General features: G+C 37.5%; 1 protein-coding gene and 1 pseudogene across 1 annotated transcript in view; both read left to right on the top strand.

The window, feature by feature from the left end:
- The window catches only part of Efhc1 (EF-hand domain containing 1), a 64,173-nt gene that overhangs the window by 41,881 nt on the left and 2,259 nt on the right, over positions 1–20,033 (top strand). The window contains exons 8-9 of the mRNA XM_010631086.2: positions 15,650–15,863; positions 16,275–16,422. Of these exons, the coding sequence (XP_010629388.1) occupies positions 15,650–15,863; positions 16,275–16,422 (362 nt within the window). The remainder of the gene's footprint in view (positions 1–15,649; positions 15,864–16,274; positions 16,423–20,033) is intronic.
- LOC104866911 lies at positions 9,407–10,240 on the top strand (annotated as a pseudogene).

Genomic DNA, 20,033 nt, shown 5'->3' with positions numbered 1-20,033 from the left:
TTTTTTTTTTTTTTTTTTTTTTTGGTCCTGGGGATCAAGCTCAGGACCTTGAGCTTGGGAAGCAGTTGTGGTGCCACTGAGCTAAATCCCTAGTATGCTGACTTTAATTCTTTCAGGAGTATAACAAAAAGAGATATAGCTAGATCAAATGGTAGCTTTATGTTTTAGCTCTATTTTTTTTTTTTTTTCCTATTTGTTTTTGGTACTGGGGATCAAACTCAGGACCTTGCACTTGCCAGGCAGGTGGCGGCACCACTGAGCTAAATCCCTGGCCCTTTAGCTCTATTTATTTATTTACTTACTTACTTACTTATTGGTACTGGGGATTGAACTCGGGTCCTTGCACTTGTGAGGCAGGTGACAGAACCACTGAGCTAAACCCCCGGCCCTTAGCTCTATTTATTGAGGAACCTCCATGCTGATTTTTAGAATGGCTTTACTGATTTGCATTTCTGCCAGCAGCGTAGAAGAGTTCTCCCACCCACCCTTGTCCTCACACTTTGCTCTTGCTGTTGCTCGGATTGCTTTTGCTATTCGGGGTCTCTTCTGATTCCTTATGAATCTTAGTGTTTTCTCCAGTTCTGTGAAGAATGCTATTGAAATTTTGGTTAGGATTGTGTTATCTGTATATCAACTTAGGAAGTATAGACATTTTCACTGTCTATCCAAGAACAGGGATATCTTTCCATTTTCTGATGTCCTCTTCAATTTCCTTCTCAGAGTACAGTAGTTTTTGTTATAGAGACTTTTACTTCCTTAGTTATGTTAGTTCCTCAGTAATTTCTCTTGGAGCTATTGTGAATGATATTTTTTCACTAATTTCTCAGTGGGTTCATTGTTAGTGTACAGAAATACTATTGATTTTTGTGTGTTGATTTTTTTATCCTGCTACATTACTGAGTTTGGTTATTAATTCTAAGAGTCTTAGTAGATTTTTTGGATCTTCTGTATAGAGGATCATGTCATCAGCAAATAATGATAATTTAACTTCTTCTTTTCCTATTCATAACTCTTTTATTTCTTTTTCTTGCCTAATTGCTCCTGCTAATATTTCAAGAACTGTGTTGAACAGGAGTGGTGATATAGGATATACTTGTCTTGTTCCTGATTTTAGAGGGAAAGCCTTCAGTTTTTCTCCATTTAATATGATATTGGCATTAGGTTTGTCAAATATCAGATTGGGATGTCTTTCTATATCTATTTTCTTCAATGTTTTTATCATGAAAGGATGTTGGATTTTGTCTAAGGCCTTTTCTGCATCTATTAAGATGATCATGTGATTTTTTTTTCCTTGCTTCTGTTTATGTGATGTATTACATTTATTTTTTTTCTTGGTACCGAGGATCAAACTCAAGACCTTACACTTGTGTGGCAGGCGGCGAAACTGAGCTAAATCCCCGGCCCCTGTATTACATTTATTGATCTGTGTATGTTGAATTGTCCTTTCATCTCCTGGATGAAACCTACTTGGTCACGATGAATTATTGTTTTGATGATTCACTGCATGCTGTTTGCCAGTATCTTGTGGAGGATTTTTGCATCTATATTCATTAAAGAGATTGGTCTATAGTTTTGTTTTTTGGGTGGATTCTTGTCTAGTTTTTGAATCAGGGTAATGTTAGCTTCCAGGAATAACTTTGGGACTGGGTGTACTTTTTCCCTTTCAATTTCATTAAAATTCTTGAGGAATCATCATGTTAGAACTTCCCTGAAGTTTTCGTAGAATTTAGCAGTAAACTCATCTGGAGTTGGTCTTTTCTTGGTAGATTTTTACTGCTTGAGTTTCATTGCCTGTTATTGGGTTATTCAGTGTTTTAAAATCTTGTTTCAATCTTTGTAATTCATATCTATCTAGGAATCTATCTATCTTTTCTGAATTCTCCAATTTATCAGTGTTATAGCTGGTGTCTAGATGTTCCCCTAAAGCCTCGAACTAGGTGGGGGCTTTTTCAGAGGTGGCTGGATCTAGATTGCGTGACACTGGGATTAAGAGTGTGTGATTACTAAATCAGTCCACTGATTGATTTGGCACCCACCCTAAATCTGGTATCCTGGATCACATATAAAAAGGGCAGAAAGAAGCTGTTAAAGTCACTTGGACTTTCTGGTTGCTGCTTTTTGCCTGCCCTGCTTTGCCACAAACTCTTTCTCTTCTGTGATGCCTCTCTGCCATGCCACCCTGCCTTGGAGCTAGCCAACTATGGACTGAAACCTCTGCAAACTGTAAACCAAATAAACCACTCCTCCTTTAACTTTGGGTGTTGGATATTTTGTCTCACCAACAAGAAAAGTAACTAAGACAGTTGCCATACAGGTCTGCAAATAGTTGTTAACTATGTTTTATTTCGTCAGTGTTCACTGTAATTTTATCTTTCTCATTTCTAATTGCATTGATTTGGGTCTTGCTCTCTTTTGTTGCTGTTGTTGTTAGATTGTCTGTCTGTTTTGTTTATTCTTTCAAAGAACCAACTCTTAGATTCATTAATTCTTTGTTTTTATTTGTTTTTTTGTTTTTGTATAAATTTCATTGATTTCTGCTCTAATCTTCATAATTTCCTTCTTTGTAGTAACTTTCAGTTTGGATTGTTCTTGTTTTTCTGAGACCTTGAGGTGCATCATTAGGTTATTTATTTGGGCTTGGTCTGTTTTTGTGATGTGGGCATTTGCAGCTATAAACTTCCCTCTAAGGACAACTTTCACTGTGTCCCATAAGTTCTGGTATGTTGTACTGGCTTTATCAGTTCTAACACTGCGTTATTTCTCTCTTGATTTCTTTGATAACCCATTATTTAGCTGAGAGTATATTGTTTATTTTCCATACATTTGCATAATTTTTGGTTTGCTTTTGTCATTAATTTCTAATTTCATTTCCTATGGTCTAATAATATGCATTGTAATTTCAATCCTTCACATTTACTTAACACTGATTTATTGGCTACTATGTTGTCTAATTTGAAGAAAGTTCCATGTGCTGCTGAAATGAATGCATACATATAAATCTTCTTTATCCATCAATTTTGAAAGATAGTTTTGCAGGGTACATGGTCACATCCGTGTTGGAGGTTGTTTTTTAGGGCTTGAAATACTTCATTGCAGGCTGTTCTTGACTTGAAGTTGTATTGAGAAGTCTCCTGTGATTCTGATAGGCTTCTCTTTGTATGTGATTTGTTTCTTTTCTCTAACTGCTTGTAGTATTTTGTTCTTCTGTTGGATTTCTGGAATCTTGACTATTATATGCCTAGGAGCAGTTTTTTGGTGTTTTTTTTGTTTTTTTAATCATGGCTAGTTGGAGTTCTATATGTCTCATTTATCTGTATGTCAAATTCTTTTCCCCTGCTTGGAAAGTTTTTTGCCATTACTTCTGTGAGCAGTTTTGTTGTTGTTGTTATTTTGTTTTTATGTCATTTTTATTTTTTTAAGGTTTTTAAAGCGGCATTTATTGATTGAAAATAAATGTGTAAGTTGTTGGTAGCATGGAATCCACGTATTTTTAACATTGAATTTAAAGTACAAGACTCCTTGAACCATCTATTTTTCTTGTGTGTGCTTATAACCCACCACTACACTCAAAAGGTGGGGGGAGTCAAGTGGAAGGAAATTACCAACATTTTACTGGGGAATTTATGTCATTTTTATATCTCCTGTTTTTCACTGACTTTGATCAATTTATGTTATTCTTCTTTGCATCATCTAGCAGCTGTTGGATTGATTTCTCAGGGTCCCTTACTATTTTAACAAATTTTTCCTTTCCTGGTCACTAATTGCAATCCTATCTTCTATATCTGATATTCTGTCCTCACATTGGCTCATTCTGCTTGTAAACTTTTAATCTCCTGCGTATCTGTTTGCATCTGTTTTATGGATTTCATTTGTTTTCTATGCTGGGATTCCATCACGTTTCTCAGCTCCTCTATGTATTTTTTTTTTAATCTGTATCTGCTCTACAGTTATTAATCATGTCTTTCACTGTGGTCAAAATCTCTCTTGTTATCTGAGAAATTATTTCTGATTTTATTTTTTCCAGGTAATCTGGAAGTCTGGTTTTGAGTCTCGTTTACATGCCTTCTCATTTCAACAGATGCAGTCTGCTGGACCTTTGTTGAGGTGACTCTTTGCTTACCCAGTGGGCTTCAGTTCTCAACAAGCCTCAGAGAGGTCTTCTCTCTGCTGCTTACCACTGCACAAATTCCTGGGTTCAGAATGGTGGCCTTCTGAATTCCCAAGCTGTGCTGTGGTCAGACAGGGTTCTGATTGCGGTCTGCACACACTCAACAATGGTATCTGGTTGGGCCTCTGGCTGGGGCCTGCTCGCCTGTGTAGCTGTTGTCTGGGAGGGACTTTGGCTGGGGACTGTGCACCCAAGTTGCTGGAGTCTGAGCAGGCTTCTGGCTGTGTTACACACACACACTTATCAATGGTTTCTGGGCAGGCCTCTGGCTGGGACCTGCACACCTGCACAGCTGTTTTCCATCTGGGCCTTTGGCTGAGGCCTTTGTGCCCAAGCCACTGGTGTTTGTGCAGGGCTCTGGCTGGGGCCTGAGCACCTGCGCCACTGTTGTCCAGGAGGACTTCTGGCTGGAGTTGGCACACACTTAGCAATGGTATATAGGCAGGCCTCTGGCTGGGACATAAAGCTTTTTTCCAGGTGGTTCTTTATGTGCACTTTATCATGGAAGCATCTTATTTTTCCATTTCGATTTTGAAAGGTAGTTTTACAGGATATGTCAGCCAGAGTTGGATATTGTTTTCTTTTAGAGCTCCAACCTCTCCTGGACTTAAGGTTTGTGTTGAGAAGTCAACTGTAATTCTAAAGGGTTTTCTTTTATAAGTGATTTACAGGTTTTATCTAGCCATTTTTAAGATTCTATTCTTGTGTTGGACTTCCAGGATTTTGACCATAATGTGTCATAGAGGGATTTTTTTCTGATCATGGCTGTTTAGTTTCTATAAGCCTCACTTATCTGTATGTTAAATTCTTTTACCTTATTTGCAAACTTTCAGCTATTATTTTAGTAAAAGATTTTTATGCAATTTTGTTATCTTGTGATTTTTTCCTAATTCCAATTAATCTTAGATTAGTCTTCTTCACATCGCACAAGAGCTATTGTATCCATTTTTCATGTTCTCCTCTTTTTAAGATTCTTGTCAGTAATTGATCAGTGACAGCAGAGACTCTGTCCTCACATTGGTCACTCCTGTCAATACTTTCAATAGAGTTTTTAATTGCCTGATTTTCTATTTGGAGCCCTTTTTTGGGCTGTATTCCTTTTCTGTGCCGGTGATGCATGTTTTCCATCATTTTGTTTAGCTCTTTTATCTTTTTATTAGAGTCTTTTTTAGACTCACTAGTGATTTTGTTTAATTGGCCCAATATCTTGTTTCTTCTATCTACTATGATCTTGCCAATTGTCTTATTGAACTGTTTTGTTATCTCTCTTGATACCACTTTGGGTAATTTGAGTGAGAGGCTTTTGGTTTCCTTCGCTTTGGTGCCTCATGAATCAGCTTTGGGGGAGTTGAGATTGTTTTGAGGCATTTTTTTGGCTTGTCTTCTCATGTTTCTATTTTTGTTTGCTTTGTGTTGAGGCTTGTATGTTTATTGTAGTGGAAAGTTTTGTTTCTAGCATAGTGACCTCTTTATTTAGTGTCTACTTTTTAGTGGTGTTCCATAGGTGTAGGTAACTACTGGCCTTTGCCTCTGTTCCAGAATCCATCCACCTCTGTTTTCTAGAGATGGGAGGTTGCAGCATGTCTGGCCCAATACCCAGTTCTCCTGGAATGGTCACAGTTAATGACACCTACACAGTGTCAGTATTGGCATCTCAATAAAACCAATTAATAGCAACAGCTATGACACATGGGCTATATTAATAAAGTCAGCATCAATTGTAGAATTAAGTACAAACTGAATATTGACAAACCCTAAGGACCAATGAAGTACCAGCCTTTTCTATAGAAAATGTATCAATAATTACAATATTAACACAAAGACATGCCAAATATTGACGTACTATTGACCTACACTAAATATCTACTAAATGAAACAACTTTACCACTACTAATAATAGCATAGTATTCAGTAGCAGTGGCATAAAGTTAATTATTTATCTCCAGATTCATAAAACTTAGTAGATATGCTAGTCAAGGGGGGTGGGAAATTGGCAAAAAAAACATAATTTGAAAAATTAATTGATGGGATATGAGAAGGAGGAGAAAAAGTAAGATGGGGATCCTATTAAGGAGTAAAAGGAAATTAATAGTGATGAACAATTTTTGAGTTTTTTGTATATTCTGGAAAGAGTAGCTAGCAAAGATTTTCTCCCATTCTGTCAGCTGTCTCTTCACTTTGTTAATTGTTTGCTGTGCAGAGGCTTTCGAATGTAATGTAATCCCATTTGTTGATTCTTGCTATTATTTCCTGTACCACACTGGAGGTCCTATTCCAAAAATCTTTGCCTGTACCTATGACTTCAATTGTTTTCCCTGTTGTCTTCTAGGAATTTCAAAGTTTCTGGATTCATTTAAAGGTTTTTGACTCCTTTTGAATTGAGTTTTTGTATAGAATGAGATATAGGGATCTACTTTCAATCTTTGATATATGGATATTCAGTTTTCCCAGCACCATTTTTAAAAAAGACTGTTTTTTCTTCAAAGTTTATATTTGACGCCTTTGCCAAGAATCAGTTGGCTATAGTTTATGTGGGTTTGTTTCTTCATGCTCTATTCTGTTGTTGTTGTTATCATTGTTGTTTTTCTGCTACTGAGGATCAAACTCAGGACCTTGTGCTTGCAAGGCAGGCATGGTGCCACTAAGCTAAATATGCAGCCCCATTGCATCCTCTGTTCTGTTTCATTACTCTGTGCGAGATTTTATTTATTTATTTATTTATTTGCCAGTACCATGCTATGTTTTGTACTTGTATTTGGCTTTGTATATATTTTGAAATAATAAATTGTGATACTTTTTTTGTTGTTTTGTTTTGTTTTGTTTTACTCATTATTGCTTTGGCTATTCTAGGTCTTCTGTGCTTTCATATGAATTTTAAGATTGTTTTTTTAGTTTTGTGAGGAGTGTAATTGATATCTTGATGTGAATTGTGTTAAATCTGTACATTTCTTTGGCCATTTTAACAGTATTCATTCTGTCAATTCGTTACCATCTTCTACTGTCTCCTTCTGTGTTCTGTAATTTTAATTATAGAGGTCTTTCACTCCTTGGTTAGGTTGACTCTTAAGTATTTTAAAGTGTTTTTTTGTTTGTTTGTTTGTTTGTTTTTGGTACCGGGGATTGAACTTGGGTCCTTGCGCTTGTGAAGCAGGCCCCCGAACCGCTGAGCTAAATCCCCGGCTGTATTTTAAAGTTTTTGAAGGTATTCTAAATGAAAATGTTTTCTTGCTTTCTTAGCAAATTCATTGTTAGTGTATAGAAAAGCTATTGAATTTTTAATGAATTTAATTTTTTAAATTATTAAAGCTTTTAATTTTTAATTTTGATTTGTACCTTCTCACTTTGCTGAATTTGTCAGATCTAAAAGTCTTCTGGTGGGATTGTTAGGATCCTCTAGGTAACGTATTGTATTGTCTGTAAAAGGTATGGTTTGACTTCTTCCTTTCCTATTTGTACCCTTTTTTCTTGCCTAATTGCTCTGGCTAATTTCAAGAACTATATTAAACAGAAATAGTGAAAATGGACACCCTTATCTCAGTCCTGACTTAGAGGAAATGTTTTCAGTTTTTTCCCATTCAGTATGATGTTTTACTTTTTTAGATAGTAAAATTGTACAGTTGTCCATGTTGTCTCTAAGCTGTAGAATAACAGCTGCCAAAGTTGTGTGTTTCCTCAAACAATGTACCTAGTACCCAGGATTCAGTAAGGTTCTATAGTATTAGGTAGAGTAGTCCTAAACCAAGAACCTGGACAAGTCCAACTCCTATTTCCCCCATAAACCTTTCCTAGGTCATCAATTTTTCCCTTGTACTTCTCAAATTTTGACAGACCTTTATGAAGCATCAGTGAAATTCTAAACTACTTTTAAATAATTTTTATGTATCCATGTACCTGTAAAGGTATTGTAATTTCCTTAAAAGTAGACATCGTGTCTTATTAAATTTTAGCATTAGCTGTGATACCAAGTATAATATGTTTTATACTTATTATATGTACTAAATTGAATCAGACCAATTTAATAACTTTTTTTTTTTGGTACCAGGGATCAAACTTGGGTCCTTGCATTTGTGAGGCAAGCACCGGAACAACTGAGCTAAATCCCCAGCCCATTTAACTGCCTTTGAGAGGGTATATGATCAGAATTTTGGAAATAGACATGCTAAAATAAAACTCAAACTTTTAAAAAAATGGTGTTAACTATGTTTAAGATGATAAAGAATATTATGAAAATTTCAGCAGAAAATGAAAATCCAAAAATGTCTATTTTGGTTGTGAAAAATTAACACATTGATAGAATAAAATAGAAAAAAATAGGTTCCAAAAGCATTTGGCAAAATAATCTTTTATCATTTTAAAACAAGTTCCATATTAAATAGAGAATAAAAGGGAATTTTCTTAATCTGATAAGGGCATTACCAAAAATCTGTTATGCACAGAACAGATAGTGATGACATGTTGAGAGTATCCTCTCTGAGGTTAGGAATAAGGCAAGACTGTTACCATACCTTTTGTTCAACATTTTTCTGGAGCTCCTGGCTGGAGCAGTAAAACAGGAAAGGAAGTAAAAATGTATAAATATTGAAGAAGAAATAAAACTTTGACTAAAATAAATTATTATATATGTAGGAAACAAAGAAGAATTTATATTCAATGTTAGCAATGTCAATAAAAAAATAAAGTTTAAAAATATCACGTCGTAGCATCAAAAATTCTAAATTTCAGGGCTGGGGATTTAGCTCAGGGCACCACACCTGCCTCACAAGTGCAAGGTCCTGAGTTTGATCCCCAATACCTAAAAAGAAAAAAGAAAAAAAAATCTAAATTTCTAGGAATAAATAAAACAAAGAGTGTACTACCTAAACTTTTAAAGAGAAAAATTAAAGATTTAAATAAATTAATGGACATATCATGTTCATTGGTTAGAAAATTCAATTTTAAAAAAATATTTGCTCCAAATTGATCTATATATTCAAAGCAGTTGTAACCAAAATCCCAGTGTTTATTTTTTCAGAGTTTGACAAACTGATTCTATAATTTGTATGAAATGCAGAACACTAAGAATTGCCGAGACACTCTTGGGAAAGAAGATCAATGGATGGAACAGCCTGGCCAAGCAAGGGGGCCTGGCCTAGGTGAGAGCCTGAAGCCCACCCTTGCGCAGAGATTGCAAGCACTGGGCGAGGCCTCATCCTGCTGACCACCTGCATTGCTCTTGAGACAAATTGAGGTCCACAGAGCAGAACCTGACTGGGCCTGGGCTGACTGTGGTCAGACACCAAGAAGACCACATGGTTGAGGTAGCTCTGTGAAATCGGATGCCCTAGAGGAGGAGAGCTTGACGCTGTCCTCCTCCTTTGTGGCTGATGAAATTTGATGTTGTACTAGGATATTTAGAGAACATTAGCATGGATGACAAGTTCTAGTTACTACAGAGAGACTTCACGGGCAAGTACTACCAGGAGTTTGAAGACACAGAGGAGAATAAACTCATCTTCACTCCCATTTTTAATGAATATATTTCTCTAATGGAAAAGCACATTGAAGAACAGTTGCTGGAGTGGATCCCAAGATTCAACATGGCAGCATTCACAACTGCATTACAGCACCTAAAGATTAAGTGGCTGGTGATATCTTCGACATGCTGCTCACATTTACAGATTTTCTGGCTTTTAAAGAAATGTTTCTGTACTATGGAGCAGAAAACGAAACCTGGGGACTGAATTTAAGCAGTGGCTTAGTGGTTACATTGTTGTGTAAATCATCTAATATGTCAGCTTCCCAGAACAATCTGCAGCACTGGGTAATGAATAGGATCATTCTGAATGTCACGAGCCTCGTAGGTTCAGAGAGATTTCGGCTAAAGAGTACATCTTGGAACGACTGAGGTTTTTTCCAGCCCTTCATTCACATTAAGTATTGCTGGGTCAAAAGCATGACCTGACCCTCCCAGCCCAGTTTCTCCTAAGACATCGTGTATTCAGTAACCATAGTGCTCCTCCCATGGGGACACCTCACTCAGGTGCTTTTGAATCAGGCCTCTCTGGAGTGAGCCTGCCAGCCATCCCCCCACCCCACCCCCAGTGCTCCCAGCATGAATGCTGATGTGTCTGTCTGCAGTGTGGCAGTGCCAACTGTCACCAATCCTCTGTTGCATCAGGCTTTTGCATGCGTTCTTTTGGGTATTCACATCTGTTTTTTACATAGGTCAGAATTTCAGTCTTTCAGCCTCAATGGGGCTTTTGTTAGGGCATATTAATCCAGGGAGTCACTCACCTGAGCCAGCCACCTGGCCTAAGATTTCAGAATCTCCTGTGACCTTTGTCCTGGCTCAAGGAAGCAATGGAGAAAGATGTACCTTACTTGAAAGCTTCACTGAAAATGAACTCCTAGGTCTATCTTACATCTGTAGTCTTTGTAACGTTGTGTCTTCTGCTGGTCTTGATGTAGTCTCCCTATTTCTAGAACTCTCTTAAACATTTTCATGAAAATATTTTTATAGGTGAATACTTAGGTTAACCTAGTAGATATGATCAATCTTAGAAATTCCATGATTATCTGCTTAAAGATCAAATTTTTATATTCTCTGTGCTCTTTAGTTGTTAAGGCTGTGAAGGCAAAATGCTTTCTGCATTGGTGTATGTGTACTGGTACCAGTGAGTGGATGCGTGTGCTAAAAACAGACTAGTGCTATCTTCCTGTCTTAGCATGTTAAGTGAGTTTCTGCATGTTTGACTAAAATTCTTTCTGTGTAAGCCACTTTGTTAGCTTCCATTGGAGTTAAGTAGACTCTGCAGTTTCTTCTTTCTGTCCAACCTTTCCTGCCAAGACGCTGCTGTCCTATCCAGCTTAGCATGAGTGCATGCAGTGGACACCCCACTGGTCATCTGCCAGCTTTGACTCAGTTTGACCCAACTTTGACAGTGTTTGATAAAACATTACTGACCTGGAAATACATATTACATCTCTCGAAAGAAGAAAAATAAAGTTCTATTCCAAAAATAAAGAAGATCGGGCTGGGGATTTAGCTCAGTAGTTCCGCCGCCTGCCTCACAAGACAAAGGACCCAAGTCTGAGCCCTAGTACCAAAAAAAAAAAAAAAATTGCCTCCTTCAAAAATAAAGATCATTGGGTTTTCTCAATAAAATATCACTGTATATTATAAATTTATAGTAATTAAAACAATATGTTATTGGTACAAAGATAGATGATTAGGATAGTGGAATAGAATAGTCAACCCAAAATAGAACTTGACATATTAATGCTGCATAACAAGTAGGGCAGTGCAGAGGGTTGGAGAAGAAGGTTTTTTCAATAGATGGTATCAAAAGAGATAGATATATAATTATGGGTAAAAAAGAAAAGTTGACTTCTACCTCACACCAAAAATAGAAGTCAATTCTAGATAGATGAGTGAAACAATAAAACTTCTTAATGATAGTATAATCTTAACTTTTATCAGGATACAAAGAGAGGTGGTTGTTTTAAAAATGGAAAAAAGTTAAGGCCCAAGATGTAGCTCAGTGGCACCCTGCCTGCCTGGCAAGCGCAAGGTCCTGAGTTCAATTCCTGGTACCCGCCCCCCAAATGGAAACGTTAACTACATTAAAATGAAGAATTTCTGTTCCTCAGAAAAACACATTTGAAAAAGTAGAAAAGACATGGTCAGAGTGGGAAATGTTTACTACAGAAATCAAGCAAGACCTTATATCCAGAATGTATAGAAAACATTCTCAAACTATTCAGAAAAATAAGCAAAAAATTTTAACAGAAATTTTACAGAAGAGGCTATCCAAAGATCATTTATGAGCTGTTTCTGCTTACCAAACAGAAGAATATGGAACATAGGAACCCTGATATGATCTGTGAAACAGCCACTTACTAAACCAGTTTGGCATAATCAAATATACTAGATTGTGCCAAACATGACACATGCTCAAAAGGTAAGAATGATCATAATAGTATAATTCATAGTAGCCAATATAACAGCCATAATAATATTCATAATAGACCTAAGTGCCCCTCTACAGGAGACTGAAAAAATAAATTATGACATATGTACACAATGATTCCATTTCTGTTCAGTGAAAATGAATGAACCACAGCCTCAAATAGCAACATGGATAAATCACATAAACATAACTTTGAATGTAAGAATCCAGACACAAATGAATATAGGCATGTTATATAATTCCACTTATAGGAAGATTTTAAAATAGGCAAAACAAAACTGTTTAGGAATGCCTGCTTGTAAGAAAAGAGGGAACACCATGAAGCCAAAGGCAGTGTCTTCCTTGGTGAGGAAAAGGTAGAATGCTGATGGGCAGAGTACTTTTTGTGACCTATTGGTCCTGTTCTCCGCCGGGGTGGTGATGACTTGGGTGGTCACAGTATGGAAATAATTCAAGCTGTACCTTTTGGGTTTTTAACGTTTTCTCTGTGTCATAGTTCACGGTAAAAAGATTTAGAACTATTAGGAAATAGTGGATATTTTTGTATGCCCAGGATAAAAGAAGTGATATTCTGGGCATGGTAATTTGCAGATGTTTTTCACTGACCTATTTGCAGAAATAGAAACTGTATTTATTAGGCTCATCACAAAAGTTCTGCAGGAAGAAAGAAAGGGGAAAAGGTTTAGAGTGAATTGGGACTTCATAAGATGGAATTTTTTTAAAGGGGAGTATATTGGAGAAATGATCAAAGACAGACATAATTAAGTCCTGTGGAGTTCACACAAGGACACCAGACATGTTCTGAGAAAACAAAAGATACTGAACTCAGACAGGCAATCGGTGCCTAAATAAAAATATGTGGTAAACTGTCTGGCGCTCAGAGGCATACTGGCTGAGGACTTGGGGAGCATTAGAAGAGCTTAAGAAGAAGAGAAAAACTGTGCCACCACCCAAGAAAAATCAGTTCTGATATGTGTCCTACCCACCAAGGAATCATTGAAGAGTAAAACATGGAATAAAGCTGAACAAAGCTTATTTACACTAGATACTACACAATGGTTTTCTAATACAAATTTAAAATGTGCTGTGTTATATTCCTGCCAAAAATATATAATTTTATTATTCCCAAGCCAGGAGCAAAAAAATCCAATGGCCAAAACAAAAAGTTTGCAAAAACGGTGATACATAATTAAGAAAAAGAATTATGATCTGGGGTTATAGCTCAGTTGCAGACTGTGTACTTAGCATACCAGCTAAGAAACTTGGGGAGACATTACAGGGACATAAGAAATATGATATAAGGGCTGGGGATTTAGCTCAGTGGTTCCAGTGCCTACTTCACAAATGCAAGGTCCCAAGTTCGATCCCTGGTACCAAAAAAAAAAAAAAAGAAATATGATTTAAGTTATTATCTCTAAAACAGTATGTATACCCGCCAAGAGGCAGGCAGCAAAGTATAATCTGTGGTATAAAGAAAATAGTATAGGCTCCTTTTATCTTACCTCTTATTTATTTTGAATAGGCTTATTTCATAGTCCCTGATATTTTATATATGATTTGTAATGCACAAATTATACAGACAAACATACTAGTTTATTCATCAACAGATATAAAGAACAGATGTAAAATGTACAGGAGAGAACAAGATAGAAAAACCTCTGCCCTTATGGAGTTTGCATTCTCCTTGGCATTACAGTATAAACAAATATATCATAAAAAGACAATAGTAACACATGCTATAGAAAAATAAAGTAAGAGAGAGAGAATGGTAGGAGAGGAATTGCTTATACTGGCAGATTGGGAAAGCTCCTCTGAGGAGGTCACAGGGAGTAACTGAGTAAGCCAACCAGAAACGGTGTGAGGCAGAGCAGTGTGCAGCGTGTGGTAAGTGAGGGGTAGAGGGGCAGAAGTGGCAGGACAAGAACTAGTGCCAGGTTTTGTGATCCATGGTGTAGCCAGGCTGAGGTCCAGAGTAATAACAGCAGTCTGTGTAACTAAGGATGCAGGTAACAACAGTGCAGAGAATTTAAAAATAAAACTAACTCAGAATTGCTTTTTGTTGTCATATGACCATAACTTTATACATCAGTATTAAATGATGTATCGGTAGTAAATACTCATCTCCAAAGAGACAGCTCCTCCATACAGTAGAATTTTAATTAATACATGTAAGAGAAAAAAGGGAAATAGAAAATTACCATCGGTTACATGCCATAGCAATAATCACTAGAGATAAGATCCATCTGTGAATGTATGTTAAAATTAATGGGGGCCAGGGGTTTAGTTCAGTGGTGCTGCTGCCTGCCTCACAAGCACAGGATCTGAGTTTGATCCCCAGTACCAAAAAAAAAAAAAAAATTAATGAGAAAATTAAGTAAGATGATAACATAAGAGGAAGTGTGGTGAGGAACATATGGTAATTCTTCATATTACTTATTCAACATTTCTGTAAGTGTAAACCAAGTTCAGAATAAAAATTACAACCCTTTTAAGCTTTAAAATATTTCTCCTACCCTGGTGAACCACTGCTGTCCCCCCAACCCTCACGATGTGCCCCTGCCTAGAGCTTTGTATTTTATTTGAAGTATGATGGGAATTCTCTGATGCCTGAAGAGCAGAGGAGTGATGTGACTTGAATGTTATTAAAATTGTATTGAATTATATTGTAATGTTTGTTTAAAATTTATTTTTATTACATGAGTATTGATCAAAAGTAGATTAGGGAATTTAAGAAGAAAATTATTTTACTAAGGAGTAACCTAAAGACTTCATTTTCAATATGTGAGAAATTATTTCAGTAATTTTTGCATAGTCGGAAAGAGGATATATGTGATGAGTTGCGATATGAGAGGATTTTAGTCAGGAATCAGCATGACTGTATTAAGACTTGGCTGAGGCACAGTTTATTCTGTAAGAGTTGTGCAATTGCCCTCAGTGACATGATTTAGTAAAACTTGTCTCCAGATAGTTTCTCTGGATCACTTTCAATTTTGTGATTTTATATTACTCATTCCTGTTCTCAAATTTTATTTCTAAAGATATATATGCATATATATGTATATATATATGGAATTGTTTACAAAATATTAAACTGTACACAAGTCATGTTAGTGTCCAGGAAGTTGAATAGCTGAATGTGGGTAGAATGTAGCCCACATGTATGTTTTGTTTGGGATGTATGTTGCTTTAAAAAAGTTGGAGCCAGCATTTAAAAAAAAAAAATCAAAGGTTTTAAACTGTAATTTGAATTTCTATCTTCTCTTAAAAACTGTAAAGATCTAACAGTACTGGGTCTACATTCCCGTAAATCAGCAATCAACTGGAGATGAGTTGGGGCATCACCCTCAGGAGGTCTCCATAGCTGAGGCTGCCTTCCCAGTGTACCTATCTCCCCACACACAGTGTGTTTAGACTTTGTGAATCCAAGTTATGTGCTTTATGTGTTACACCTGGCTCCTGCAGGCATTTAAATTCGGGGCATCTGCATAGATGATAAATCCTCATAATATCCTCGTTTTCTTCACTCTTCTAGGAATCCCCCATCCCAGAAGACAAAGATCGTCGATTTATCTTCTCTTACTTTCTAGCCACTGATATGATCAGTATCTTTGAGCCTCCTGTTCGAAATTCTGGTATCATTGGGGGCATGTACCTTGGCAGGTCTAGAGTTGTGAAGCCCCTCTCTCCAGTGGACAACCCCATCTACTATGGCCCTGGTGACTTCTTCATTGGTGCTGTGATTGAGGGTGGGTCTAAAAACAGGGCAGAATTTCCTCCTGGCTGGGCAAATAAGTTCTTCTTAATTGTAATTTAATTCACATAAGCTTGATAAGAGGCATTTGGGCTATATTTCAGCAGAGATAAAGCTAATATTTTTATATAAATGACATAATGTCTTAATCTCTTTTTCACATAAACTCTGTTGCATTTTCCCCACTAGATCAGTTACATTTGTTGGTTATATTTATTAGATGTTGACATTGAATTTCCTAACCCCTAAGAAGACTGCTGCATTTAAATGTATACGGCTATTGAAAACTCTCTAGTCTGGGCCATCAATGCATATCTGTGGATTTATCATTGAGGGTTCCTATTATTTACTCCTGGTTCCACAAGAGAAACATAATCAAACCAAGTGTACTGCTATTCTTTCGCAGTATTTGGCCACCGGTTCGTCATCCTTGATGCAGATGAGTATGTTTTAAAATACATGGAGAGTAATGCTGCCCAGTTTTCACCAGAAGCACTCTCATCAGTTCAAAACCATATCCGAAAACAAGAAGCTTCTGCACCAGCTTTGGAAAAGTATGTCTGACTGCTGAGGGTTCTTTTTGGCTTCGGCACATACAAGCTATTCAGGAAATAATTCTTGCTAAAACAGATGGGTAATCATTTTAGATTTTCAAATTTCCTTCACAAGGTGGGAGTTATTAGACCTATACAGAAGGTGCCCTGGGTCCAGTATGACTAATAACTAATAACTTAAAAACTTCATTTGCTTAGCGAGTAATTATAATTGAATGACTGTGTTTCAGATGCTATCACTAGGCCACTGGGCTTTATTAGCAAAATAGACAAGAAGTTACTGCCTTCATGGAGCTAACCTACTAAGAAGCAGGAGCTAGACAATCACGCAAATAAGTAAATTAAGTAGATCAAGTGATAACTGCTATGGAAAAAGGAGCCAACACAGATGATAACAGTTTCTGGAGAATGACAATGGGTTGCAGTTGCTCAGGCTGGGTGGCTCCATCTTGAGAATGTAACGTTGAACAAACACAGGTAAAGGACAAGTTGAGAGTAAGAATACACCCTCCAGTGCGCCCCAACCACACCCCACCTCCTCATAGCACAGTCAGCTATGAACTCATCTGTGATAAGTTATAGTGTCCCCATGGTCCCCTCACCTTCCAGACATGTGACACTTTAGGGAATGTTTTAAATCAAAAGCATAAAGCACAGCACTCCTAACTGCTGCTCCAAATGTATTAGGAAGAAGCAGAAGGGTGAATCTGGGGAAGGTGAGCACCACCATCGTTCTGTGCTCCCACTGCTGCTTACCTACTCCTCCATAACCTCTAACTCAGCATATTCGCTCTTCCTTAACTCAGTGCACACTTCGGCCAGACCAGTCATCCTGGAACTTGGCTGTGAATTCACTTTTAAGAAGTTGCCCTCACTTAAAAATAAAATTCTGAAGTTCTTAGTCTGATAAGAATCTCCATGATGTGTTCCAAACGACCATCAGAATTAGAGTTCTAGTTCACATTTCCACATGCTCTACACTCCAGACAGATGGGTCTTTCGCTCTAACTTCAAGCATTCTTAGGCTGTTGCTGTTGTCTACAGTTTATTTTATTCCAAACATCCAAACCCTCACATCCTTCTAGGTCAGGTGCCACCTTCTTAGTTCAGCTCTTCCTAGCTTTCCTATCCTCTTTACCTGTCTTAAACAGAATTGCTATATTTCTTCCTTTGGTGATTTAAAAATCTGCCTTAACTCCCCTACTAGATAGGAAGTATCCTTACTAAAAACAAAGTGCTATCATATTCAACAGTTTTTCCCTTTCCCATGTAAAAACTAGCATGAACCTAACATATCTAATAAATAGTTGTTAAATTAGTGAGTGAATGTTTCTACCAAGGATGTCAAAGAAACATGAACATTTGTTACATTTCTGCTATGTCAGGCACTAAGTGATTTATATGCAATTATTTAATTCAGCAATCTTTATAAGATTCCTTTAAAAACCTCCACATTACAGATGAAGAAACTGAGCTAAAGTGTAAGTAACTGAATCAAGGTCATGCAGCCTTTACATGGCAAAGCCAAGACTTTGAACCAGATGGTCTTATCGCAGAGCCCAGGCTCTTTACTACAATCTTTTCTGCCTTATCAGAGTAAAGCACCAGTTAATCGGAGTTGCTTTTATTTAGCAGAAAGTCTCTGGGCTTTCAAGACCACCTGTCTTGAAAATGGGTTTGACACCACTGGAGCATGTAGTCCATGCTGAGTCATTGCAATAGCTATGGTCATTTTAAAGCTCTGACACAGTGTTGGTATCAGAGTTGCCTGCCGCCAAAAAGAAATACTGCTGTGGCCAGGCGTAGTGGTGCACACCTGTAATTCCCAGCACTTGGGAGGCTAAGAGGAAGATGACCTTGATTTTGGTTCCAGCCTGAGATACACAGTGAGTTCAAGGCCAACCTCCTGAACTACATAGTGAGACCCTATCTCAAAAAGACCCCCCCCATAAAAAACTGTTGGAAAGGGAGGTTTGCAGACTATTTGCTTCTAAAACAAAACAAAACAGTTCGTGCTAAGTGGAGGACTTTGTTAAAAATAATGGTAATACAATATTGTAACAGACTAAAAAACCAAAACATCTCTCTTGCATAGGGTCGCTGAGACTTACATGCTCTTTTATGGAAAGAAGGGTAGCATGTTGCAGGGCTTGAAACAGTTTTCACCCATCATGCTCGGACCCCCAGCCACTTCTCCGTTGGCAGAACACAGCCAGCTGGACTCTGTGTTCCTTTGGTGGCCCCTAGGAACAAAGCCTTGCCCCAGCGATTGGAGCACTCTTACAGAAAAGGCCCTGGCTTGGGTCCTGACAATCAAGTAGGGGCTGTAACTTTAACTGGCTCTGCCTCAAACAGCACCACCTGTTGCCATCTGTCTGCACACTTACTCCAGCTTGCTCAAAGGCAGCTGATGCCCTGGGTGTTTTTCCCGCTCTGCAAAGGGAATGAGTATCTGGGAGGGAGAGTTATTGCCTTTGTTATTTGCCATTTTCCCCAAAATGATAGAATGATGACATTTTTGTGCTGTGATTCTCTCACTAAAAGCAGTCTACTCTTGCTTCAGCAATGCCAGTGATTACATTATCATTCTATCACTTGATTATAGTATATATGGTTTAATTCCTATTTTTGTATATTTGGGCTGTCTTAAAATAGTCTAACAGATTTATCTTTGCATCCAATCCATGACTATTTCCTTAAGATAGATTTTTTTTAATTCCGTGCTGTTTTTGCTCCTTTTTTCCCAATGGCTTTCTGAAAAGTTATGCCACTCTCTGCCTCCTTTAGCAGCAGCCATGAGCAGGTAAAAAGAGTAACTAAGTTAAAAAGATGTTATTTGCAGGGCCAGGGATTTAGCTCAGTGGTGCTGCTGCCTGCCTCGAAAGCACAAGGACTGGAGTTCGATCCCCGGTACCAAAAAAAAAGCTATTTTTAATTATGAACTTTTAAAATATTATGTACATGAAAAAATAAAAACAGAAAAGTAATGGTGGGTCCAATAAGAGGAAGCTGGGCATATTTGAAAAAAAATATGTTGGGAGTAGAAAGGGGTGAGCTCTGGTCCCGGCCCTGGCATGGAACCTGGGATGAGTCACTTGGTCTCCAAGTCTGTTTTCTCATGATTGGAAAAGGGAAGAGTGCTTACAGGCTTTAGTTTGGTCACTTTATTCTGTAAGGATTCACAAAGATGAGGGCATCTTTTCTAGCTCTAAAAGTCTTTAATTTTATAGCCAGGCATGATGCCTGTAATCACAACACTCAGGAGGTTGAAGCAGAAGGATCACAGTGAGTTTGAGCCCAGGCTGGGCTATGTAGTGAGTTCAAGACCAGCTTGAACTACATTACGAGATCCTTGTCAAAAAAAAATTTTTTAATAAAAAATGTTAATTTTATAACTGTGGCCTCATTTTCAGAGGAGATAGAAATTGAGCTTCTCCTTCTGGTGGTTGTGTTTTGATAGACCCCCACACACACATACTTCGCAGTACTCCGTGTTACTAATCTCTCTCCATTTTAGAAAATGCTAAGGCTAAACTCACCACCATACAGAGTAATCTCTTAACTTCTAGAGATGACTTTTCACAAAAACCAGTGAGAATTTGAGAGAGAAT

The sequence above is a fragment of the Fukomys damarensis genome, unplaced genomic scaffold, assembly GCF_012274545.1.
Source record: "Fukomys damarensis isolate Sample0158 unplaced genomic scaffold, DMR_v1.0_HiC HiC_scaffold_14, whole genome shotgun sequence".
NCBI classification, from domain to species: domain Eukaryota; kingdom Metazoa; phylum Chordata; class Mammalia; order Rodentia; family Bathyergidae; genus Fukomys; species Fukomys damarensis.
This window is presented reverse-complemented; position numbering and strand designations above follow the sequence as displayed.